At 38.6% G+C, this 27,784-nt stretch overlaps 1 protein-coding gene across 1 annotated transcript; it reads left to right on the top strand.

Annotated features, from left to right (window-relative positions):
- Window positions 1-141: 141 nt before the first annotated feature.
- LOC132285328 (uncharacterized protein At1g27050-like) lies at window positions 142-27,206 on the top strand. The gene is made up of 2 exons (XM_059787504.1): window positions 142-507; window positions 26,929-27,206. The coding sequence occupies exons 1-2, from the start codon at window positions 160-162 to the stop codon at window positions 27,046-27,048; spliced, it is 468 nt and encodes a 155-aa protein (XP_059643487.1). The 5' UTR covers window positions 142-159; the 3' UTR covers window positions 27,049-27,206.
- The last annotated feature ends 578 nt before the right edge of the window (window positions 27,207-27,784 follow it).

Below are 27,784 nucleotides of genomic sequence, written 5' to 3'. Positions count from 1 at the left end.
TTGAGCATATGTTTTTGCAACTTCAAAGGTTACGAAACTTTGTCTGTTACCACTAGTACGTTGACACGTGTCAACCTTGGATACCTGCGAATCATATTTCTTTCGCCGTTCCGTAAGATACTTATTTTTCCCACATATTTTCCTTCTCCCCAAACAAAAATGAGCCGCAAGAGAGATAAACCCTACGTCTCCCGCCATGCCCCCTACTCTTTCCCAAAACGGCGTCGCCCTCTGCCCACTCCGCAGCCCGACTCCGCCGCTGCCGACGGCGATCGGCCGGGGAATTCCTCCGCCAAGTCGCTCATGACGGTCATCGTCATCGGAATCTCCCCGGACTGCTCTGTCCTAGACCTCAAATCCCGATTCGAGATCTACGGCGGCATATCTCGCACCCGCATGGACCCTGGTGGTGTCGCCTACATCACCTTCCGCTCCAAAGACGCCGCCGACTCCGCCATTGCCGCCTCCCTCGATCCCTCCTTCGGCATCACACTCAATTCCCACAGAGTACTATCTCTCTCCCTCTCTTTATTTATCTATATATATATATATATATATTCACACCCATAATAGGGAATTAAAGACTAAAATTTTAGATATTTAAGTGCTGAAACTTTTTATTGTTAGTTATAAATTGTGAATTTGTTGGATAAGTGTTTGAATTGAAGTGTTAAGTGATAATTGAATTAGAATTTAATTTATTTAGAATTAAGAGCTGAATTTACTACTCAAACAGCACTATTTAATTGCAATTTTGGAGTTTTAGATTTAGGATTTGCAGTAGTTGCAGGTACAGGAAATTAAACACTAAATTTTTTAAGAATTTTTAAGTGCTGAAACTTTTAGTTAATTATAAATATTGAATTTGCTGGATCATTGTTTGAATTTAAGTGTTAAGTGAAGTCTAGCTCACTAAAAAGATAAAATTGCACACATTCAATTGAATAAGAATCTAATTTATTTTAGAATTAAGAGCTGAATTAAGTACTCGAACAGCACTATTTAATTGCAATTTTGGAGCTGTTGTTGCAGGTTCACACACAAACACACACATAATAGGGAATTAATCACTAATTTTTTTTTAGAATTTTCAAGTGCTGAAATTTTTAATTGTTAATTATAAGTTGTGGATTTTCTGGATAATTGTTTGAATTTAAGTGTTAGTGAAATATAACCTTCTGTGAGGTCATGGAACCCAAAGGAATAAGGAAGCAAGGGATAAAAAAAAATAACAATTAAGTTCCAGGGACAAAATAGTCATTTTAAAAATATGGATTCAGGTGCCACCGAGCACACCGCTGGGAAGACGTCGAAAAACCAATCAAGATGGACTCAAGAATCACATGATTCAGAGTCCGAACGTAGGAGAAACGGCAAGACGATGAAAAATGAGCATTTAAGGCTAAAGGGTAAAATGATAATTCTAAACTGAAATGGGTACCCTCGTGTACACCATTGGATAGATAATGAAAAACTAACCAAGTTGGACTCAAGAATCACTTGATTCGGAGTCCGGATGACAAAGATATCAAGTCCTGAAGTCGAAGGAAGGGGAACTTTATCCCGGTTCGAACCAAAAACTGATACTATTTCACTAAAACTTAAATATCTTGAGCTACAAGATGAGTCTGAAGCTTTAATTGGTACCATTGGAAATCTTATTTCGACGCGGTCAATTTAGACTCAAGAACGGACCAATTCGGAGTTAAAACGAAGAAGATATGATGATTTGAAGTCGGAGGTGCAGTGTTGAACCAAGACACAAACACACACACACATGAACAGTACCATGAGCGCTCGTGAAAGGCCATGAGCGCTCGTATGACACTCATCCCAGGGCCAAACCCTATTGCCCCATCTACGAGCGCTCGTGCGACACCTACGAGCGCTCGTTCTGCTGAAGGCTTAGCAGAATCTGAGTTTGAAATGTGATTTTGAGGACTTTTTGGGCTTTTTTTCAAAAAACACAAAGAATAAACCCCCCTCAAAATTATGTTTTCTAGCCAACCATGGCAAAAGAAAACTTTATTTTTCATGTGAAAATCCCAAAATGCCCTTATGCTCAGTTTAGGCTTAAAAACGACAAAAATGAAACTTTGTACCAAGCCTGCATTTGACCCCAAATGCACTTCTAAGCTGAAACGAATATGCACGCGAGCGTAGTAAGTGATTTTGAGCGCGCAGGAATGGTCTGCGGCTCCCGAAAATGACCGAGTCAAAATCCGACCCCCCGACGGCCAAAAAGGCGAAAATGAACTTGAAATGTAAATTTTGAAATCCAAAATTTACAAATGATTGGAATTTACCGTTTGGCCTTTAGCCTGTGACGACCCTGGTTTTTAGGCCAGCGTGTCCTGTGATGAACCGTAAGGATGATCCGATAACGGATCCGAATGCGGAAGCAAAAACAGAAAATAAGACTCTAAGAAGCCAAAGTGACCTTCCATGAGGTCGTGGAACTCAACAAGAATTGATGCAGAAGCAAAAGATCGAAAATATGACAAATAAGCCCCCAGGGGCAAAATAGTCATTTCTGAAAACTGTAGATTCGGGTGCCACCGAGCACACCGCTGGAAGGTTAACGAAAACTAATCAAGATGGACTCAAGAATCGCATGATTCGGAGTCCGGACGAAGGAGAAACGGCATGACAACGAAAAACGGACACTTAAAGCTTTAAGTGTAAACTGGTAATTATCCAAAAATATCCGGGTGTAACCGAGCACACCGTTGGATAGACGACGAAAAATTAATCAAGTTCAAAAAAAATTTCACTTGAATCGGAGTCCGGACGAAGGAGAAAAGCTAAAAAGAAGAATTGACGTCGCGGCGGCCCGACAAGGGGCCATGACAGCCCCATGCGCACGCCCATGCACGCCGTGCGCGCACTGGGTGCACACATGGCTAGCAGCAGCAGCCCATAAAGCTGCTGTGGGGTTATTTTTCAGAAAAATCCAGAACAGAGGCTGAATTTGCCTAGATGAATTTTTTTGCAAAAACACAAAGAAGAAACCCCCCTTAAAATTGAGTTTTCTACGTGATTCGCGAGAGAATTTAAAAAAACATAATGTAGAATGCCCGAAATGCCCCTCCATGAAATCTGGTCATGGAGGTCCAAAAAGCTGCTAAATTGAAAAACTGAGAACTGAACTTCGTAAGCGATTTCCGATATCAAGACGATATTTTCTGGAAAAACACGAAAAAGAAACCCCCCCTAAAATCATGTTTTCTATTCAACCATGTTGAAAGAAGAAAATAAAACTACAGTGAAAAGTCTATAATGCCCCTAGATCAGAATATGCAAAAAAAGTGCGAAATGAATTCACAAGAGGCTCAAATCACAAACGATAAGGTTTTGCCCGGAAACGACTATGTACGTAAACGTAACTTACCTATTTGGACGTGCTATAATGGTCTACGACTTAAAAATACCACCGATACAAAATTTGACCCCCTAACGGGCAAAAAGGCAAAAATGGAACTTAGAATGAAAACTCAGAATCCAAAAATACAAAACGGGATCAAATGACCGTTTGGCCCTTGGCCACACTTCAAACATGATTTATAAGACCCTATGAAAGAATGAAAATGGAATTCCCACACCCGATGCAACTATGGTGAAGCAATGACTTGCGATTTTTCAACATTTTCACAATATTTCATGAAGTTAAAAAGTACATAGAATACAATATAATGGTCATTGGCCTCCAGCCTCATCTCATAAATATCAAATGCATTGAAAGGAGTGTACTTAAGTACACATTACATACATGGAATCAAATATACATATTTTGACATATAAGTCTACAAAATGACATTTCATGCTAACATTTCCATGAAATGGAAACTTAAAAGCTACATGACATCCAAGGAATGCTAGGCTTCACGAACCAAGTCTTCGTACCTGAAATATGCCCCAGTATCGTAGGGGTGAGTAACATAAAGCTACTCGTAGGAGATGAGCATGCATTGATCTAGCATTTTACAAATTTATCACCTTAAGGTGAAACATGTCAAAGGGGCTCATGCCACCTAACGTTTATGTCCAAGTGAGACTCGGGGAGCATCCTGAGCTACCTTAGAGTCTAAGCAACAAGAATCATGATATACATACGTGTATGAAACGAATCATGGTTGGGATAATCCAAAGAACACGACAAGAAGAATGCTTGAGCATAGATTAACATGAGTTGCATTTTCAATACAATTGAATTAGGTCTAGAGTAATCCACACAACATGACAAAAGCATATTTGAATACAAGTTAACAAGAATCACATTATCCATGCAATTTAACAACAAAAGAGCATGTTATACAATGCAACAAGGTTTAAGTTCTCAAAGCCATCAACTTAGAATCTAAAGCACAAAATAACAGTAGTGGTTCATGTCACCTAACGTCTATGTTATAAATGAATCAATAGGATCAATCCTAAGCTTTATTAGAATGTTAAAACACGATTTTTAATATCGATGCAATTTAACCGACATTGGAACTTCCAATACAATGCATAAAACATAATTTCGCAAAGTTAACATCCTGTAACTTAAAATGAAACGACAAATAAGAAATAACAAGTTACAACATCATCTAGTTATCAACTTGAAAATAAAATGCGAAATCAAACAAAGTGGATACTCGGACGTCACGCCGGATCAGACCGACAACATAGTTACTTTAGGGTTACTAGCCCATGGGTAACCTCCCTATGTGCGCACTAGACTATATAGAGGGACTATCCCCCGTACTAGAACCACGTCCTAGCCATAGTCAAACAATGATATCCCCAAGTTTCCAAAATCAACAAGTTGTGCAACAACGCATATATCAATAGGAATATGCAAGATAATCAAATATCTACCAAGCACAACCAAATTTGGAAACCTATACAATATATGCTCTAAATCCACAACTAATATGAGATGATGAATGTCGAATCTTCAGTGTGCGATTCGTTACACGCTATGCATGAAAGATGTTAAATACGAAATGTGCAAATCATTACACAAGGCAACAATATATTCAATAAGGAAAACATATTCTCATGAGTACAAATATAGCAACTATGTTATCCAATGTTCAAAACATAACCAAATGAATATACAATAAGTCTAAGTCCATGATTTGAATATAGAAACCACTTATAAAACACAATTAGATCATGAAGCAAATTGATAGAATTTAAATAGATAAACACAATTAAATTCTCTAGATTCCGATTCTATTCCAATTAACCTCAATTTAATACATGTTAAAGGATATGGCAAGGTCATCACCTATATCCATTCTAAAACTCAATTAGGTTGTTAGAACAACAAAGTAGAACTTTAATTAAATCATGCTAATTTAAATCCCAAGATTCTAAAGCAACTTCAGATAGTCCCAAATTAATATATACTAATAAACAAGTCATGGCCAATACAAATATCAAGTTAAAACCTTAATTAAGCTAATGGGACCACGAAATAGATTTTAATTAATTCCTTTAATTAAAATTTCTAGATTTTCAAACTTAACCAAATGCTCTCAATTTAACATATCTTAGAGAATATGTCAAGGACTAATGTAATATCACATTACAAGTTTATTTCATTCAATCTATGACTATGTGAATTAAACTTTCACTAAAGTTAAATATAAAATAAAAGTTACAATTCTTATACAATTAATCCCAATTTAATATATGTGAACAACCATAGCAAAACTTAATTTTCTAGCATGCCACAATTCAATTCCAAGTTGTATATCACCATGAGGATTAAATCTTAAACAAGGAATTTAATTAAATGGAAGGTTTCAAAACCTAACCGAATATTCTAAATCAAATATATGTGAAGCTATATGGCATGTAAATCAAGAATATCAAGTCGTAATTCAAATAGAGGGAATAGTGCACTCGGGGTAAATTAATTAATTAAATTAATTAATAATTACTAATTTTCCAATTACTTTCAAATTCAACTATGTTAGAGAGCATGCTAAGGCCTAATTTAATATGCTAACACATTTTAATTTTAAGCTAGTTAAGGCCATATAATTTAATATTTTATTCAAGATAAATATTAAATAAAATCTTTAATACTTGTTCAAATTCCCTCAATTTAATATATGTCAATGACCATATTATAGAGTATTATATTACCATACTACATGTTTAAAACAAGTTATAAGCAACCGGGAAAATTAAATCCAATACAAGAAAATTAAATAATAAAATCTCTAGATTTCATATTTAATCATGCAATTAAGTTGTATAAGCATCAATAGCATGTTATATAACAAGAATTAAACCTATAACACCTCCTACCTTAATTTGAGATGAAGACCTCAAATCCCCACTGAAAAAAGAGTGCTCCGAATCCGCCGAAATCGAAGGGTTATGCCGGGGACAACATAATCTACATGAATCCGAAGAAAGCCCCATAAAAATCCAAACTTGACTTCAAAGCCAAACTCAAGAAATTGTCGAAAATGAATTCTAATAAGGAATAATGGTAGAGCACGACGAGGGGAACAACAAATGCTAAGGCCGAATGATTTCTACCAAGGAAATCAAGCGGAGGAGAAGAAAGAGTGAAGGCAGCCCCTTGGGCTCCCATGGCTGCCAGCCAAGAGGAGGAAGAAGATCTGAAAATCTGATTTTAAAAATTAGGGCAACCTATTTATAGAAATCTCAAAAAGTGCCCCGAAAGGGCCCTGCCGGGTCCGGAAAAGTGGATTTTGAGCAAACGCGCTCAAACGGAAAAACTCCATGAACAAAAAAGATTTAAAATAATAAAATATGAACAATGTAAGAAACGGCGTCAAAAACTGAGTCCTGAGCAAAAAGTTATGCCCGAACAAGTTCGGCGGCAACTAGGTTTAGAAACTCTGAAACTGGAGAAAAATGACCAGAATGGAATTCTATGAATTTACAAGTCAACAAAAAGTGAAAATGAATCCCGTACGAGAATCCAGACTCCAGACGAGACATTTTGCAATAACTTTCGTTAATTGCAAATGGCCCTTACAAAAAGGGTTAACTGCGAAACTGCCCCAGAATGAAAATATTCTCCAAAAGATATTTTCTTAGATGCCCCTGAAATAAAATATCTTCAAAAGATATTTATGAAAAACACCCCAAGAAATGAAATTAATTCCAAAGATTTATGCATCCATGCCCCTATGGGCATCGGGAGCAACCAGAGTACTTTCTTGCAAAAGTAAAGATACGTATTTCATGGAAACCACTCACGATAAGGATACGTGAAGTCAAAAACCAACTCCGAGCTTGAAAAGTGAGGTTGTGCCAAAAATTGACAAACGGAGATAAGACGAAATAGCGCATAGTGTCCGAAAAACAAAAAATGCGAAAATGACTCGATCCTCAAAGGAAGTTGTCAATCCACATGAAAGAGTCTCAGAAACCAATTCTGAGCACTCGAGATGATACTAAGCGGCACGAAACAGAGCTCAGAAAAGAAAATTAAACGAAAAAAATTCGTTCGTAAAATTTCAGGAAAAAAGAAAGGAAGGCAAATGATCGGGTCGTTACATGGCCACACTTCATATATATGACTAATGAGACTCTATGAAGGAATGAAAATGAAATTCCCACACCCGATGCACTCATGGTGAAACAATAACTTAACGTTTTTCAATATTTTCATATTATTTCATGATGTCAAAAGTTACATAGAATACATTAGACATGTCATTGGCCTTCGACCTCATCTCATACATGCCAAATACATTGTAAAAGGTGTACTTATGTACACATTACATACATGGAATATACAAGTTTGACATAAAGAGCTACAAAAAGGCATTTCATGCCAACATTTACATGAAATGGAAACTTAAAGGTTACAAGTCATCCATGAAATGGTGAGCATCACGAACCAAGTTTTCGTACCTGAAATAACCCCCCAATAACTTCGGGGTGAGTAAACAAGTTTACTCGTAGAGAATGAGCATGCATAGACTCGATTTCTTTTAGATTTTTAGACTAGCATGAAACGATTCAAAAGGATCATATCACCTAACGTCTATGTCAAAGGTTAGACTTATGGAGCATCCTAAGCTACATTAGAACATTTCTAGCATAAATCACAATATCATGCAATTCCAAACAACATAGAAGCATGTTATACGAGGCAACAAGATATAAACTCTCAAAATCATCAACTTGAAATCTAAGATACGAAATTAACTAAAGTGGTTCATGCCACCTAGCGTCCATGTTCTAAATGAGTCTAAGGAATCGTCATAGGCTACATTAGAACAACAAAACGTAAATCACAATACCGATGCAATTTAACCACCATTGGAACTTCCAATATAACGCATAAAACACGAATTCTCAAAGTTAACATCTTGTAACTTAAAATGGGAAATCAAAGAAGGAACAACAAGTTACAACATCATATAGTTATTGTAACGACCCGGTCATTTGCCTCCCTTTCCTTTTTCCTGAAATTTTACGAATGAATTTTTTTCGTTTAATTTTCTTTTTAGAGCTTTGTTTCGTGTCGCTTAGTGTCATCTCGAGTGCTCGAAATTGGTTCCTAAGACTCTTTTCCGAGGATTGACAACTTCCTTTGAGGATTAAGTCATTTTCGCATTTTTTGTTTTTCGACACTATACGTCTTTCGTCTTTTTTCCTGTTTCGTCCTTTTCCCATTTGTCACGTTGTTGGCACAACCTCACTTCTCATGCTCAGAGTTGGTTTTTGACTTCACGTGCCTTCATCTTGAGTGATTTCCTTGAAATACGTATCTTTACTTTTTCAAGAAAATACTCTGGTTGCTCCCGGTGTCTATAGGGGTGTGGATGCATAATTCTTCAGAATCTTTTTCATTTCTTGGGGTGTTTTTCATAAATATCTTTTGAAGATATTTTATTTCAGGGGTATCTAAGAAAATATCTTTTGGAAGATATTTTCATTCTGGGGCAGTTTCGCAGTTAACCCATTTTGTAGGGGCCATTGTGCAATTAACGAAAGTTATTGCAAAATATCTTGTCTGGAACCTGGATCCTCATACGGGATTCATTTTCACTTTTTGTTGACTTGTAAATTCATATAATTTCCTTCTGGTCGTTTTTTTTCCAGTTTCAGAGTTTCTGGACCCGGTTGCCGCTGAACTTGTTCTGGGCATAACTTTATGCTCGGGACTCAGTTTTCGATGCCGTTTTTTCTTGATCAACGGTCGAAATCAATTATAAATCAACCCTCTTCGCAATAGCACGAATCATTGTAAAATAGGGCTATTGGTCGGGTAAGTTGAACCACTGGGACTGCGCTAATCTATGGCAGCCTAAGTGTCTAGAATTGTTCTTAAAATGATAAGGGGTAATAAGGGTTTGTTTGATGGTCACTAAACTAGGAATTCAAAGATGCATAAACTAGTAGGTTGCAAGAATTAAAAAGAGATGAAATACAAGTAGAGAAAAACTAGGGAAATGAATCCGCTCCAACCCTATACACATTCTAGATTGAGATTAAATTGGGAAAATCAACATAAATAATGGTCATGACACATAACAACCCTTAGTTGCTATACTATCCTTAAGAGGTTCATTAAATAAAAAACAAGAATAATCCATCAAAGATTCACATGCTTGAACTACCTAAATTAGGGTGTAGTCTTCAACATGCTTCCTAAGCCAAAGATTATCAAGCCCTTAATTAAATGATGAGAGCACACAAAGTTAAGAATCAAGTATAAACCATCAAATGGCATCCTAAGCAATGATTTATCAAAGTTCTCAAACTCCATGCCATTAAAACCATTCCATGATCTAACTTCCATTGTCACTATGGAAATGCAAGCAATATGATTAGGAAGAGAAATCATCTCAGACAAGATGAATAGCTCAAAATAATCATGTATAGACATTAGAATTCATTACAACACATATGATGCTCTAGATCATAAAATCACCAACAATAATACATTGAAATCCCAAAAGTAAAATCTACACTAGAACATGCTTACAAGGGAGGGGCTTCATCACCTCCCTAGAGAAGATTTAGTTACCCATAGGAGTAATGGAAGAAGGAAGAAGCTTGAAGACCTCCTCCATTTTCGTGCTCCCTTCTTCAAGCTTGAAGAACTCTATCTCCTTGCTCTCTTCTCTCCCCAAAATCTGATCCAAACTCGCTTAGGAGATGTGTGGCTCTTATCCCTCTTATCTACCACCAAACTAGGCTCTCTCTCCTCCAAGGAACACCTCCAACCACTTCATAAAGAAGGAAGATGGCATTAAGGAAACCAATGTGCAAGTGGCTGAAATTGAGCCATTTCCGAGTGCAATCTGCCAGAATTTCGAGCACTCGAAGGGTGGTCTCGAGCACTTGAAATTAGTGTAATGAGCAACATGCAATTCTTGCCCATCTCTGACCCACTGTGGAAGAATGACCATAACTTTGTGCTCCGAACTCCGAATGATGATCTGTTTGAAGATTTGGAGAGCTGATTCAGAGCTTTAAAAACTTCATGTTTTGATGAAGACCCAATTCTCAAGTCTGGTTGGTCGAAAATGGGGAGAAAGGCAGCACTTCAGTGCTGCCAGGCAGTTCTGCGCACCTCTGGTAAGAAAATTATAACTCTCTGCTCCGAACTCCGAATGACGAACCGCTTGAAGATTTGGAAAGCTGATTCAGAGCTCTAAATCTTTCATGTTATGATGGAAGTCCAGTTCTTGAGTTTGCTAGGTCGAAAATGGCGACAAAAGTCTGGTTCTACTATTGCCAGAATATCAGAATTGGCACCCTTTTTGTTCAAAATTCCACAAGGCATCATTTTTGCTTCCTTTTTGCAATTTAACCTGAAAATGTACAAAAACATGCAAATGGAGATAATCTACATAAAATAATCAATTAATGGACTTTGTTAATGTAATTTAGGGCGTTTGAATATACAGTATTCGGCGCTTATCACACCCCCAAACTTACATTTTGCTAGTCCCTTAGCAAAACCAAAATGCAAAACTCAATGGAATGAAAAACATGGGAATGCTATTACAAAAATATCCACCATGGCAAAAATAAACATAAACATAGCTCAAATACAACTTGAAACAGATAAAGAGCTGGTGACGGGATCATTGGGAAGACTACCTTGCATATATGAAGCATTGATACAAAAATTGGCAAAAACCATTTCAACATGCATGCATCAACATCATAGTCCATATAAATAATTCAATTGTCATATCTTAAATGGAAATAACTCAAACTCCAGTGAAAGTGAATTGAATTCTCAACATGTGGCTTTTACTTTCTTTTCCAATTCCAAGGTACAAGTTTTCAAATCAATGAATTCCCCTTTACATGAAGTCTCTAAGGCATGATTTTATTTTCAAGACAATTTTTGTTGCCTGTTAAGAATTTATTATAACTCAAAAGTGAAACATAAAATGGTTGTGCAGTGTTGAAATCCTTTAAGCTTTCTAACCAACCTATGTAGCGAGCGTTAGACCAACAACTCCCAAACCAGACGGCTTTAGGGTGCTAAGTATAAAGACACTCCTAGGGCTTAATAGCTCAAGTTGGAAAGGTTACGAATTCCAACAAAGCATGTTTATTACACACATTTTTTTGAATGATCGTGCAATGTTTAAGTCCTTTAAGCTTTCTAATCAACCCATGTAGCAAGCGTTAGGCCAACAACTCCCAAACCAGACGGCTTTAGGGTGTTAAGTGTAGAGACACTTCATAGGGCTTAATAGCTCGAGTTGGAAAGGTTACGAATTTCAACTGGTCATTATTTTCTTTCTTTCTCATCTTCATTTTTTTTTTTTTTTTTTTGACAACTTATATCATGCCAAAGATATTCATCTATCAGGTTCATCAAATCAGATTAACTAGGCCAAGGTCAAGGTCAATCAAGTTGCATGTCTCAGTTAAGTTTCCAATGTGCATCTGTGCATTGTGAAGCTTATAAGAGTGTAAATCCAGCAAGAATCTAATTGAGGCATTTATACAGACTACATTATATTTTGCATGATTACTTCAAATTCAAATTTCTTTATTTTCAAAAATTCTCAATTGCTTCTATACACAAGGTATTAAACATATGCTTTGTTTCCGACAAGTTTCAAGCTATACTATCATTGCTTTACAAAATAGTGATACTAAAATTATGCCAAAAATGCAATATTGCACCCCCAAACTTAAACTACACAGTGTCCTCAATGTGGACATGGGTTGAAGTTAAAGACAAAAAATGACAGAAAAATGAAAAGGAACAAAAATACCCAGGGGGAGGAAAAGGCATGGGGAGAAGAACCCCCAAACTTGAATTGGACTGCGCAACTTAGATAGCATCATGAAAAGCAAAAAGAGACAACTACAAAAAGCATTAATAGCACAAGCATAAATACAGAAAAATAATGTACATAAAGTTAACAGAAAAGAGAGAATTTGCATTTCAAAAAGAATTTACATGATTACAAAAAGAGCTGTACAGGGATCATGTCTACTAGAGCAACCTATACATAGCAAATTTTTACAGTGCAAAAGTAAAACAACAGATACAAGAGAAATATGTACATATGAAACAAAAAGATAAGGTCCAACACTCGCAGCAGCTATGGTCCAGAGGGAAGACGGGCGAGGATGGAATGGAGGAGAGACTGAGTCTTACGCCGGTCGGCCTGAGCCAAACAACGTTCCTCAGCTGCGACACGGCGGTCTTCAATAGCAAGACGACGATCTTCTTCGGCACGGGAAGAAGTCACACACATAGTCCGAGTGTATGCGGACAAAGAATTTTCAAAACGATCCATCCGTTCATGAATACCGGCAATGCTAGCCCGGATGAAAGCTTGGTCCTGCTGAGAGTCGACTGGAGGCTCTAACCTTGCAGCGGCTGCGGCCGTGGAAGCATCCTCAGAAGGAGGAGGAGGTGGAGCTTGGATGAACAGGGGGGCAGCAGGCTGAGGGGTACTAGAATGGCTAAGAACATTGATCCACCGGCGCCTTGTAAAATTTTTAATCTTTTCGCTTTTTGGTTCATGGGGAGGAACAATGAAACCCTTGTGCTTTAGGAGCCGAGTGATGAAAAACGGCAAAGGCAATTTCCGATTTTCAACTAGCGGAACCCGTGCATTATGAGCGTCATGCCAAAACTTCATAAATGTTGTCCAAATGAGCTCCGGAATGGAGAACCATTGGCCTTGGTCCATGACATATAAGGCTTGCAAAAGGAGGCCCTTACGCTCGGTGCTATGCACCAAAGAACAGACATTGTGCTTGAAAACAGTGTCAATGAACCAGAGGCGGTTTTGCGGATAAAAGGCCGGGGCCTATTAGGATCGTCAACATTGCCAATGGCGGCCACTACCTGCTCGACAGTCATATCATCGACCTGCTCATACAACGTATGGCCAGTAGGGTCCAAAAGGTCAGCGGGGCACTCAATGGGGCAACCAGAAACCTGAATGATGTCAGTCATAGTGAATGCATAGGTGGTGCCATCAATGGATGTAGTGAGAGAAATGGGTGGCTCTTTAGGGCATTGGAGATTCTGGTAGAAGAGGCGCACTACACGGGGGTAGGCAACCTTGGCAAGGGGCGCGCAAATGTGCTGCAGACGCCGGTTAGTCAATTCGGCTACAGCCACGAAGTAGTGGGGACAGTGTCAAAGGCGCCCGTGAGCGGAAATGAGAGCTCGTAGTTGAGCTCTTTGCCAACCCAAGGATCACGTGGTCGCTCACGATTGACAGCACGGGCACCCGCAGAGGGTCTAGGAGGGCGAGAAGGACCGGCACGAGACATTTAGAGAGGTGGACTTGGTTGAGGAATTTCAGCGAGCACCTGGCGTGCACCACAAAAGAGAGAATGTGAAGAGGAGTGGGATGGAGGATCAAAACCCAAAAATTTTGTGCACAAACAAGGCTCTAGCATAGAGCAACATCAACAGCACAACAAAACCTCCTTAAAGGTATTTCCCATACTCCTCAATATGATCACAACAACTTAACTAAGAAAGTGAAAAGAAAAGATAGCAGAGGCATACCTTGAGAGAGAGTGTATCCTAGAGCAAGAATGACTTTATCCTAGGTGGGGGGGGGGGGGTGGTGGTGATGGTGGGTTAAGGTGGTGTGGGGAATGTGGCCTAGGGTGGTGGAAGAGTTGGGGTAAGGGGCAGTGGGTGGTGAGTGGTGAAGTGGTGGTTTTTGTTGGTTATGGTGAAGGTGGGTGAGGAGTTTCGGGTGAAGGGAGAGAGGGAGAGAGAAGTGGTGCTGCAGCCGAGAGGGGGTGAGGTTGTGTGGGGGTTGGAGGAAAGAGAAAAGGTGGTGGGTTTGGTGGGGAAGGAGAGTGAGAGCTTGGTGTGGCTTGCAGCCGAAGAGAGGAGTTGAGGTTGGAGTTGTGGTTTCGGGGTTTTAAAAGAGAGAGGGAAAGCTTAGCTCGAGCACTCGAAGTTGGACTTCGAGTGCTTTAGAATGGGGCAGTGGCTCGGTTAGCTGGGGTGAGAGGACTCAAGGAACGGCGAGCACTCGAAGCTTGGCTTCGAGTGCTCTAGAATGGGGCAGTAAGGTGAGTGGAGGGGTTGGGGTGATTGAGCATGGGGGTTGCCTGCAGGGTGGTGAACCAAGAGGGGCATGCATGCAGGTCGTGGAGAATGGTTGCATGGTGTGGGTTTGATGGTTAGGGTAGTTTGCAGGATGGTTTGCGGTGTTGTAGAGAGATAGAGAGAGATTGGTTAGGTTGGTATGGTTGGTTGGTTATTGGGTTGATGATCGAAGTGGAGGTGTTGGGTTTGTTGTGAGGGAAGCCGAGAGTTGGGAGTGTGCATGGTTGGTGGGTTTGGAATTGTGGGTTGGTGTGGTTTGTAGAAGCTTCGAGCATGCATCGCTGGCATAGTTTGAAGCATGCTGCTTGGGATGGTGGGCTGAAAATTTAGAGCACTCCAAATGGAATTTAGAGTGCTCTAAAATTGGGCAGTGAGTGCATGCAAGATTGGTTCACATTTAGAGCACTCCAAATGGGAGCTAGAGTGCTCTAAATAAAGGCAGTAGGCTCGTGATTTTGGTGTTGAACCTTGATTGTAGCTGCAAGGAATTTCGAGCACTCCACATGGAAATTGGATTGCTCTAAATTGAGGCAGTGAGCTAGGATTGATGCTTTAAAAGCTGCGAGCACTCAAATGGGAAATGGGATTGCTCAAAATGAAGACAATGAGCACAGCAATGAAGTTGCTCATCATGGAAATTGAATGTTGCAATATGAAGGCAATGAGTTTGCATGGATGATTGCAACAAAGAAATGTAACATGGGATGCATGGACTCAAATTGGATGAAAGACTTGGACTACATGAATGAGGATGCATGAATGCAATGCATGCATGCATTCATGCAAACTGTGAACCTGAAGATTTATCATTTTTATGCATGCATGATAATGGGATACAAATTTTTCAACCAACTTGAATGCATGGATGAATGAATGCATGAAGTTATGAGCTTATGGCTGCAATGGAATTCCTATGAATGAATGAAAATTGCTTATCTTTTTTTTTTTTTTTTTTTTGAGACAATGTTTCAAGTTCATGAAAATTTATTATTATTATTATTGTTAATAATAATAATAATAATGCAAAATTTTTGCATAAAAATATATATGTTTTTAACTTGAAACATTGCAACAAAATTTAAACTTTGCAACATCATGTCATTCGAATGCAAGGCTGAAAAATTCAACTCTATACCTCATTGCAATGCATGGAAAAATTAGAAAAAATTTCAAACTGTGCAATTTTCCGCCAATGAATATATGAATGAAATTTGGGAAAATTTTGAGACCTTGCAACTACTCTCTACTGCATGAATGAATTTAAGAAACTTTTCAACTTTTTGCAACATCAATGTAATGTATGGATGATTTTTAGGAATCATGATCCAATAATGCAGGAAGAGAAGAGGCTATGCATGTGAGGGCCTAGTCGAAAGTCCGAAAAAATTGCCCGATAGAGTCGGAAACTTCCGAGAATGAAAACAAGAGTTGAGAAGGTCTAAGAAGCCGGTCTAAAATTGTGGAACACAACTAAAGAGCATTCCAGAAAAATCAAATTTTTGGCTTTTCGAAACCATTTCCCAGAAAATTTCAAGGCTCAGGCAATGGAAAGAGGGGGGAAAGCTTGGAAATTGGAAGAATTGCTTCCATTGCTTTGCTAAATTTAATGTCGATAGCTAGACGAAGTTCGAGTTGGCACTAATCCTCATAAATTGGGTTTGTCAAGAGGACTTCCTCAACTTTTCGGGTTGGGATTGTGCCATCAATGCAAGGCTTAAGCCGTTGGCCATTAACCTTGAAGAGTGATCCTTTTGCAGGATCATGAAGTTCGATTGCTCCATGAGGAAAGACAGTAGTGACAATGTATGGACCATCCCATCTTGACCGGAGTTTACCGGGAAAGAGTTTCAAGCGGGAATTGAAAAGCCAAACCTTTTGTCCGGGGGCAAAAGACTTCTTGACGATGTGTTTGTCATGAAAAGCTTTAGTCTTTGCCTTATAGATTTTTGCGCTTTCATACGCGTCATTACGCAATTTCTCAAGTTCATTTAATTGCAATGCACGATTAGAGCCGGCTTGTTTGAGATCAAAATTGAACCTTTTTATGGCCCAATAAACATGGTGCTCTAATTCTACCGGGAGATGACATGCTTTGCCAAAAATAAGTCGATATGGTGACATGCCAATGGGTGTCTTATAAGCTGTCCGGTAAGCCCAAAACGCATCGTTTAGCCTTAATGACCAATCTTTGCGGTCCGGTCTAACCATTTTTTCCAAAATGTGCTTAATCTCTCGGTTAGAAATCTCTACTTGACCACTCGTTTGAGGGTGGTAAGGTGTAGCAACCTTATGAATGACTGAATACTTAGCAAGAACGGATTTGAGATAACGATTTCGGAAATGAGATCCGCCATCACTAATGATTGCTCGGGGCGTACCAAAACGACTAAAGATGTGAGACTAAATGAAATGGATCACGACTTTATGATCATCGGTTTTGGTAGCCTCGGCTTCAACCCATTTAGACACATAATCCACTGCTACAAGGATGTACTCATAGCCATAAGAAGATGGAAATGGTCCCATGAAGTCAATCCCCCACACATAAAAAATTTCAACAATTAAAATGTTGATGAGGGGCATCATGTTTCTTCGGGACATGGATCCAAGTTTTTGACATCGTTCACACGATTTGCAAAAATTGTATGCATCCCGAAACAAGGTAGGCCAAAAGAATCCGCTTTGAAGAACTTTGTTAGCGGTCTTTTTGGCACTGAAATGGCCTCCACAAGCAAGAGTATGGCAAAAATTTAGAATGCTTGTGGCCTCGGTTTCAGGAATGCATTGCCGGATGATTTGGTCCGGGCAATACTTGAATAGTTCTGGATCTTCCCAAAAGAAATGCTTGACTTGGGAGAAAAACTGGTCCCTCTCTTGTTTGGACCAATGAGCTGGAATTTTGCCAACCGCAAGATAATTGACAATATCCGCAAACCATGGAAGAGTAGAATGTGAAACTTGAAGAAGTTGCTCATCCGGAAATGAATCACGGATGGCTGCGAATTCTGAAGATTTCTCAATAAGTAAGCGAGAGAGATGATCGGCGACAACATTGTCGGTCCTTTTTTTGTCCCGGATCTCAATGTCAAACTCTTGAAGTAAGAGGATCCATCGAATTAAACGGGGTTTTGTCTCTTTTTTCGCTAACAAATGCCTAAGTGCTGCATAATCTGAAAAGACGATGACCTTGGAGCCAAGAAGATAAGAGCGAAATTTATCCAAGGCGTACACCACAACTAGCAATTCTTTTTCAGTGGTGGTGTAGTTCAATTGGGCATCGCAGAGAGTTTTGTTAGCATAATAAATGACATGCGGAAGTTTATCCGCACGTTGGCCCAAAATCGCCCCTAATGCATTGTCGGATGCATCACACATGATCTCAAAGGGAAGAGACCAATTAGGGGGTTTCATGATTGGGGCGGATGAGAGGAGAGTGCGAAGTTTGATGAAAGCTTCCATGTAAGCGTCATCAAAATTGAACGGAACATCCTTGGCTAAGAGATTACACAAGGGCCGTGAGATTTTGCTAAAATCTTTGATGAAGCGACGATAGAATTCGGCATGGCTAAAAAAAGAACGAATTTGACGGACGGAATTCGAAGGAGGAAGATTAGAGATTAACTCAACTTTTGCCTTATTTACCTCGATTCCCCGCTTAGAAATGACATGTCCTAAAACAATGCCTTCTTGGACCATGAAGTGGCTTTTCTCCCAACTTAGAATGAGATTCGTCTCTTTGCATATTTGGAGCACAAGAGACAGATTTTTGAGACACGAGTCAAAGGAAGAGCCAAATACGGAAAAATCGTCCATGAAAACTTCCAAGAACTTTTCAACCATATCCGAGAATATGGACATTATGCACCTTTGGAACGTCGCCGGAGCATTGCAAAGCCCAAAAGGCATGCGTCGATAGGCAAAAGTACCAAAGGGACATGTGAATGTTGTTTTCTCTTGATCTTGGGGGGCGATTGCCACTTGGTTATAGCCGGAATAACCATCAAGAAAACAATAAAATCTTTGGCCGGCTAACCTTTCTAGGATTTGATCTATGAATGGAAGTGGAAAATGATCCTTCCTAGTTGGTGAATTGAGTTTCCGGTAATCAATGCACACACGCCACCCGGTGGTAGTCCGTTGTGGCACGAGCTCACCCGCTGAATTTTCAACAACGGTGAGACCGGATTTCTTGGGAACAACTTGTGTGGGGCTCACCCACTTGCTATCAGAGATAGGGTAGATGATTCCCGCATCTAGCAATTTGATCACCTCTTTTATGACCACTTCCTTTATATTTGGATTTAACCGGCGCTGGACCTCTCTAGTAGGCTTTGCGTCATCCTCCATATGAATGCGGTGCATACAAATGGAGGGGTCAATTCCTTTCAAATCTGCCACTGTCCAACCAATAGCTTCTTTATGCTCTTGGAGCACCGCTAAAAGGTTGGTCTCTTGGTCTTTTTGAAGGTCCGAGGCAATGATGACCGGAAGGGTTTGCTTTGGACCAAGGAACACATACTTGAGATGGGCCGGGAGCGGCTTAAGCTCAAGTTGTGGCGGAGATAGCAATGATGGGACCGGAAGACTAGTGGAAAGTTGGGGAAGTGGTTCTTTTGGAATTTTCCAAGGAGGTACATCCATGATAGCATTAATATCAAGCAAGGAATTAACTTTTTGAATGGTTTGATCAACATCAAAGTTTGAGAAGTCAAAATGGGACATGCAAGTTTCAAGAGGATCTTTGCTTAGAATGAAGGGGAGAGATTCTTCGACCACTTCATCAATGACATCCACAAGAAAACAATCATCCTCATTGGAGGAATGTTGAGTTGCATGAAAGATGTGGAGTTTGACTTGCATGTTTCCAAAAGTAATGTCCATCACCCCAGTTCGGCAATTAATTGATGCATTAGCCGTGGCTAAAAATGGCCTACCAAGGATCACGGGAATGTGCTTTTTTGGGTCATGGACTGGTTCCGTATCAAGAACCACAAAGTCTACTGGGAAGTAGAATTTGTCCACTTTGATGATAACATCCTCAAGAATGCCTCGTGGATGCTTGACCGATCTATCGGCAAGTTGCAAAACCACGGAAGTCGGCTTAAGATCTCCCAAACTAAGTTGTAGGTAGACTGAATATGGAATTAAATTCACACTAGCTCCTAAGTCAAGGAGGGCCCTCTCGATTTTTCTGTCACTAATGACGCAAGAGATTGTGGGGGCACCCGGATCCTTATACTTCGGAGGAGTACTGTGCTGAATGATAGCACTAACATTTTCAGTCAACCTCACCTTTTTTGGCAAATGATTTTTAGAAGTGCGCTTTTGAGTGCACAAATCTTTGAGAAATTTTGCATAGGGAGGGATTTGCTTGATAACATCCAAGAGGGGCAAGTTAATCTCCACTTGCTTGAAAACTTCCCACATGTCTTGAATTTTACAATTCTTGTTCCCAATATGTGTCGACTCTTGAAGACGTTGAGTAAACGGAGCTTTTGGCTCATAAGTAGTTTCCACATTTGGGGTGACATGTGTGGGATTTCCGTGAATGGTATTTGGACAAGAATTTGGATTGGAAGAGCTTGAATTTGGATTAGAAGAGCTTGGATTTGGATTTTTCAAAGGAGGGTTTTTCTCACTTGTGTCTCCATCAACCTTGTTGTCAACCACTCTATCACTCCGAAGGGTGGTGATAGCTTGAACTTGTTCATGAGTCGGCCCACTCGGAGGAGGGGTTTCATCAATCACATGCATTCCTCTAGGATTTTCAAAAGGTTGAGAGGGGAGCTTGCCCTTGTCCTTTTGAAGCAATTAATTCACCGAGTTAGCTATTTGGCCCACTTGATTTTCAAGATTAGCTATGGATTGAGTATAAGAGTGAACCATTTGGAGAGTAGGCTGCAAGGATGTCAAGAGTTGCTTGTTGGAATCCATTATTTGCTTATTTAATGATTCTATCATTTGCTTGTTTGCAGCTACTATCTCATCAGTTGGACACACAGGAGGTTGATTGGAAACATTTGGATTGTAAGGAGGACGGTAGCTTGAAGAGGCTTGGAAAGGCCTACATTGATATTGAGAAGAGGGCTGATTTTGAGGTCCTTGATTTTGAAATTGGGAATTTTGTGGGGCTTGTTGCCTCCACGAAAAATTTGGATGGTCCTTCCAACCCGGATTATATGTATTGGAATACGGGTTATGCCCGGGCCTTGAGAACATGGCATTAGCTTGCTCTTGGTTGGGATTGGGAAATTGCTCCGGTGTGGGGCAATCTTCCGAGAGATGGAATGGACTAGTACATGAAGCACAAACTGAACTTGCTGAATTTTGAGACAATGAAGGAGGAAGATGTGGTGCCATCAATTGGTAGAATTTATGAGTGATGGCATCCACTTGAGATGATTCCTCCCTTATTGATTTTGGTTGACAAGGGTTGGTGTTCTTTGCAATGGTTGAGGTCGAAGCCCTACGAGAATTATGTTGAAGTGAATTTTCGCTTAAATTCTCAAGTAGGGTCCAAGCCTCATCCGCATTCTTGGACATGAACATCCCACCACAAGAAGAATCAACCATGAATCTATGGGTTTCGGTCAAGCCGGCATAGAAAGCTTGCACTAATTGCCATTTTGGAATCAAATGATGAGGACATTTCCGAAGAAGATCTTGTAGCCTTTCCCAAGTCTCATGGAGTTGTTCTCCATCAATTTGAGAAAAGCTTAGAATGGAACGCCTCATTGGTTGGTTTTACTCACCGGATAATACTTTTTAAGGAATTCTTGTTGCAATTGGGCCCAAGAAGTAATGGAATTGGGAGCGAGGGAGTTCAACCAATATTTTACCCTATCCTTTAGGGAGAATGGGAAAAGATGGAGATGGAGTGCATTGTCCGGAAAACCTCTCAACCGGATGGTCAAACAGATTTCAAGATACTTATATGGATCTTCATTATCAAAGCCATGAAATGATGGAAGAATTTGGATGGTGCTTGATTTGATCTCATATTGAGCTGCATCGATATTTGGCATTACTATGCAAGAAGGAGAAGCATAGGTGGTAGGGATGAAATGATTTCTAAGAGTCATTGGCTTGATATTAGGAATTTCAGCCCTTTCATTCCCCAAATTTCCTATATTATCTCCCATTGTATTAAATTCAGTTTCAAGATCCCTTGTAAGAGTTGATTCCCTAAGGTTTCTTCTAAGAGTTCTTTCAAGAGAATTGATATCAATGGGCGAATCGATTGTGGGTAGAGAGAGTGACCTACGACAGAACATCAACAGCACAGCATATAATTAACAAAACAATTCATTATCCACAACTCCACATACGATGTTCCCTTTCTCCTCAATTATCAAGACAGAAAATAAATGGCCACGACAAGGACCGATGCTTATACACAGAATTAAAACAATAATATAGCCTCAACAAGGGCTTGCAAATAAATTAACTACTTCTAAGCTTAACACATGCACGATATCTTACAATGTGAAACTAAAAGGTCAAGAAAGTTACCTGGGGTCCTCTAGACTTACGCTTCGCTAGCGTTCCCATGGCGAGATTCGAGTCCCTAGAATCTTACAACACGAAAATGGTTAAACCACACGAAAAAAAAATGCACAAAACACAATATGCACAATCAAACTAAATTTAACCCTAAACTTTGGTTGCTAAACCGTTTGCAAGTCCCCGGTAACGGCGCCAAAAATTGATCGACGGTCGAAATCAATTATAAATCAACCCTCTTCGCAATAGCACGAATCATTGTAAAATAGGGCTATTAGTCGGGTAAGTCGAACCACTGGGACTGTGCTAGTCTATGGCAACCCAAGTGTCTAGAATTGTTCTTAGAATGATAAGGGGTAATAAGGGTTTGTTTAATGGTCACTAAACTAGGAATTCAAAGATGCATAAACTAGTAGGTTGCAAGAATTAAAAAAAGATGAAATACAAGTAGAGAAAAACTAGGGAAATGAATCCGCTCCAACCCTATACACATTCTAGATTGAGATTAAATTGGGAAAATCAACATAAATGATGGTCATGACACTTAACAACCCTTGGTTGCTATACTATCCTCAAGAGGTTCATTAAATAAAAAACAAGAATAATCCATCAAAGATTCACATGCTTGAACTACCTAAACTAGGGTGTAGTCTTCAACATGCTCCCTAAGCCAAAGATTATCAAGCCCCTAATTAAATGATGAGAGCACACAAAGTTAATAGTCAAGTATAAACCATCAAAAGGCATCCTAAGCAATGATTTATCAAAGTTCTCAAACTCCATGCCATTAAAATCATTCCATGATCTAACTTCCATTGTCACTATGGAAATGCAAGCAATATGATTAGGAAGAGAAACCATCTAAGATAAGATGAATAGCTCAAAATAATTATGTATAGACATTAGAATTCATTACAACACATATGATGCTCTAGATCATAAAATCACCAACAATAATACATTGAAATCCCAAAAGTAAAATCTACACTAGAACATGCTTACAAGGGAGGGGCTTCATCACCTCCCTAGAGAAGATTTAGTTACCCATAGGAGCAATGGAAGAAGGAAGAAGCTTGAAGACCTCCTCCATTTTCGTGCTTCCTTCTTCAAGCTTGAAGAAGGAAATCTCCTTGCTCTCTTCTCTCCCCAAAATCTGATCCAAACTTACTTAGGAGATGTGTGGCTCTTATCCCTCTTATCTACCACCAAACTAGGCTCTCTCTCCTCCAAGGAACACCTCCAACCACTTCATAAAGAAGGAAGATGGCATTGAGGAAACCAATGTGCAAGTGGCTGAAATTGAGCCATTTCCGAGTGCAATCTGCCAGAATTTCGAGCACTCGAAGGGTGGTCTCTAGCACTCCAAATTAGTGTAATGAGCAACATGCAATTCTTGCCCATCTCTAACCCACTGTGGAAGAATGACCATAACTTTGTGCTCCGAACTCTGAATGATGATCTGTTTGAAGATTTGGAGAGCTGATTCAGAGTTTTAAAAACTTCATGTTTTGATGAAGACCCAATTCTCAAGTCTGGTTAGTCGAAAATGGGGAGAAAGGCAGCACTTCAGTGCTGCCAGGCAGTTCTGCGCACCTCTGGTAAGAAGATCATAACTCTCTGCTCCGAACTCCGAATGACGAACCGCTTGAAGATTTGGAAAGCTGATTCAGAGCTCTAAATCTTTCATGTTATGATGGAAGTCCAGTTCTTGAGTTTGCTAGGTCGAAAATGGCGACAAAAGTCAGGTTCTACTGCTGCCAGAATTTCAGAATTGGCACCCTTTTTGTTCAAAATTCCACAAGGCATCATTTTTGCTTCCTTTTTGCAATTTAACCTGAAAATGTACAAAAACATGCAAATGGAGATAATCTACATAAAATAATCAATTAATGGACTTTGTTAATGTAATTTAGGGCGCTTGAATATACAGTATTCGGCGCTTATCACTTCTGTTATTCATATTTTCTCATTTTGAACCTTTTTTGTTAACGAAATTTTGCCGTTTGAGCGTGTTTGCTCAAAATCCACTTTTTCGGACCCGGCGGGGTCCGTTCGGGGCACTTTTTGAGATTTCTATAAAAGGGGGATGAGATATTTCATTCTTCATCTTCCCCACTCCCTTTGCACGACCTGAAGCAGCCATGGATGCCCATGGATTTGCCACATTCTCTCTCCTCATTTGATTTACTTTTCCTAAGTGAAAAGTCTTCGACTTTCACGTTTTTTGTTTCCCTCGACGTGTTCTACCATTCCCCCTTATTAGAATTCATTTCCGACTATTTCTTGAGTTTGGGTTTGAGGTCAAGTTGTGATTTTCATGGGGCTTCCTTCGGATTCATGTAGATCTTGTTGTCTTCGTCAAAACCCTTCGGTTTCGGCGGATTCAGAACACTTTTTTTTCGGTGGGCCTTTGAGGTTTTCATCTCAAATTGAGGTAGGGGGTGTTATATAATTTAATTTTTTGCTCTATTACATGTTTGTGATGCTTATTCAACTCAATTGCATGCTTGGATATTAAATCAAGAATTTTTTATTATTTATTTTCTAGTATGAAATTTAATTTTCCCGGTGAGTTATAGCATGTTTTAAACTTGTGGCTTGACATTATATTACACCTTGATATCTTGATTAACATATATTAAAATTGAAGCATTTGGATAAGAAATGAAGATTTTATTTAATATCTTGAATAAAATATTAATTCATGTGGCCTTAACTAGCTTGAAATTAATGTGTGATAGCATATTATATTTGGTCTTAGTATGCTCTTCAACATAGTTGAATTTGAAAGTAATTGGAGGTGTTTTGAAAATTAGTAATTTTTAGTTAATTTGATTAATTAATTTACCCCGAGTGCACTATTCACTCCATTTGAATTCCGACTTGATATTCTTAATCTACATGTCATATAGCTTCACATATATTTGATTTAGAATATTCGGTGAGGTTCTGAAACCTTTAATTTAATTAATTTCCTTGTTTAAGATTTAATCCTCTTGGTGATATACAACTTGGAATTGAATTGTGGCATGCTAGAAAATTAAGCTTTGGTATAGTTGTTCACATATATTAAATTGGGATTAATTACATGAGAATTGCAACCTTTATTTTATATTTAACTTTAGTGAAAGTTTAATTTACATAAGTGTAACTTGCATGAAATAAGCTTGTAATGTGATATTATATTAGTCCTTGGCATGTTCTCTAAGATATGTTAAATTGAGAGCATTTGGTTAAGTTTGAAAATCTAGAGATTTTAATTAAAAGAATTAATTAAAATCTATTTTGTGGTCTCATTAGCTTAATTAAGATTTTAACTTGATATTTGTATTGGCTATGACTTGTTTACTAGTATGTATTAATTGTGGACCATTTGAAGTTGCTTTAGAACCTTGGTAATTAAATTAACATGATTTAATTAGAGTTCTACTTTGTTGTTCTAATAACCTAATTGAGTTTTAGAATGGATATAGGTGATGACCATGCCATGTTCTTTAATATGTATTAATTTGAGATTATTTGGAATTGAATTAGAATTTATGGAATATAATTATTTTTATTTAATTAAATTCTATCTAATTGAGTCATGGATTTAATTGTGTTTGAAAGTCGTTTCTATATCAAAATCCTGGATATGGACTTATTGTATATTCATTTGGTTATGTTTTGAGCATTGGATAACATAGTTGCGATGTTTATACTCATGAGAATATGTTTTCCTTATTGAATATATTGTTGCTTTGTGTAATGATTTGCACATTTCGTATTTAACATCTTTCATGTATAGCGTGTAACGAATCGCACACTAAAGATTCGACATTCATCATATCATATTAGTTGTGGACTTAGAGCATGTATTGTATAGGTTTTCAAATTTGGTTGTGCATGGTAGATAGTTGATTATCTTGTATATACATGCTGATATATACGTTATTGCACAACTTGTTGATTTTAGAAACTTGGGGATGTCGTTGTTTGGCTACGGCTAGGACGTGATTCTAGTACGGGGGATAGTCCCTCTATATAGTCTAATGCGCATATAGGGAGGTTACCCATGGGCTAGTAACCCTAAAGTGACCACATTGTCAGTTTGATCTGGCGTGACGTCCAAGTATTCACTTTATTTGATTTCGCATTTCATTTCAAGTTGATAACTAGATGATGTTATAACTTGTTGTTTCTTACTTGTTTTCTCGTTTTAAGTTTCAGGATGTTTACTTTGAGAAACCATGCTTTACGTGTTGTATTAAAAGTTCTAATGTTGGTTAGATGGCATCGATATTGTGATTTGTGTTTTGATGTTCTAATGTAGTTTAGGAATGATCCTATAGATTCAATTGGAACATAGACGTTAGGTGGCATGACCCACTTCTGTTGTTTTCGTGCTTTGGATTTCAAACTGATAGCTTTATGAATTTGTATTTTGTTGCCTTGTATAACATGCTTTTATGTGGCTAGATTGCATTGAAATTGTAATTTGTGTTTTGATTGTTCAACATGGTATAGGATGATTCTTTAGACTTATTTAGAACATAGACGTTAGGTGGCATGATCACTTTAGTTGTTTCTGTATTCTAGATTGCAAGTTGATACCTTTAAGAACCTTTATCTTGTTGCTTTGTATAACGTGCTTCCATATTGTTTGAATTGCATAGATGTTGTGATTTATGCTGAAAATGATCTAAGATAGCTTAGGATGATCCCTGAGTCTAATCTTTGACATAGATGTTAGGTGACATGATCCCTTTTTGAAATGATTCATGTTGTCTAAAAATCTTAAAGAAATCGAGTCATGCATGCTCGTCCCTTACGAATAAACTTGTTAGACTTGTTTATTCACCCCGAAGTTACTGGGTATTTTGCAGGTAAAGAAGCTTTGTTGTGAGATATACAACACTCTTAGACATGCTAGAAGTCTTGAAATATTTTTGATAACATTGAATAAGCATATGGTAGCATATCATGTTTACTTTTGTTTATTTTGACAAAACTTGTTCTTATTGTTTAAGCCATGTAATGTGCACTTAAGTGCACCTTTTGACACTTTTTTGATGTGTATGTAATGAGGTCGGAGGCCAATATCATATATCATGTATGTTATGCACTTTTACTTACAAACTTCATTATGGAAATATTAAAAATTCATGAGATATTATGTCATAACTTTTGTATCGGGTGTGAGAATTCCATTTTCATTCTTTCATAGGGTCTCATAAATCATGTTTGAAGTCTGGCCAAGGGCCAAATGGTAATTTGAAATCATTTGTCAATTTTGGTTTTCATGTTTTCCATTTCAAGTCCATTTTTGCCTTTTCGGCCGTTAGGGGGTCGGATTTTGCATCGGTGGTATTTTTAAGCCATGGACCATTGTAGCGCATCCAAATAGGTAAGTTACATTTGTGTACATGATCGTTTTGAAGAAAAACCATTTCCTTTGTGATTTGAGTCTCCTACGGAATCATTTTTCAATTTTGTTGCATAATCTGTTTTAGGGGCATTATAGACTTTTTACATCAGTTTTATTTTCTTCTTTCTACATGGTCGCTTAGAAAACGTGATTTTAGGGGGGGTTTTTTCTTTGGGTTTTTCCAGAAAACATCATCTTGGTATCTGAAATCCATCGCAAAGTTCAGCTTTCTGTTTTTTCTATTTAGCAGCTTTTTGGACCTCCATGACCAGATTTCATGGAGGGGCATTTCGGGAATTCTACATTGCGTTTTT

Source organism: Cornus florida, unplaced genomic scaffold (genome assembly GCF_030987335.1).
Source record: "Cornus florida cultivar Cherokee Brave unplaced genomic scaffold, ASM3098733v1 CherokeeBrave_3.0.0_Hap2_Chr02, whole genome shotgun sequence".
Lineage (NCBI taxonomy): Eukaryota > Viridiplantae > Streptophyta > Magnoliopsida > Cornales > Cornaceae > Cornus > Cornus florida.
Note: the sequence above shows the minus strand (reverse complement) of the source record. Positions and strands in the feature narration are given on the sequence as shown.

What these genes read in the sequence shown, in the direction of transcription:
- LOC132285328 (XM_059787504.1), top strand. Translation starts at nt 160, where the DNA reads ATGAGCCGCAAGAGAGATAAACCCTACGTCTCCCGCCATGCCCCCTAC. An exon ending in TCACACTCAATTCCCACAGA is followed by an intron (nt 508 to 26,928) that starts GTACTATCTCTC and finishes GGTATTTTGCAG; the next exon opens with GTAAAGAAGCTTTGTTGTGA.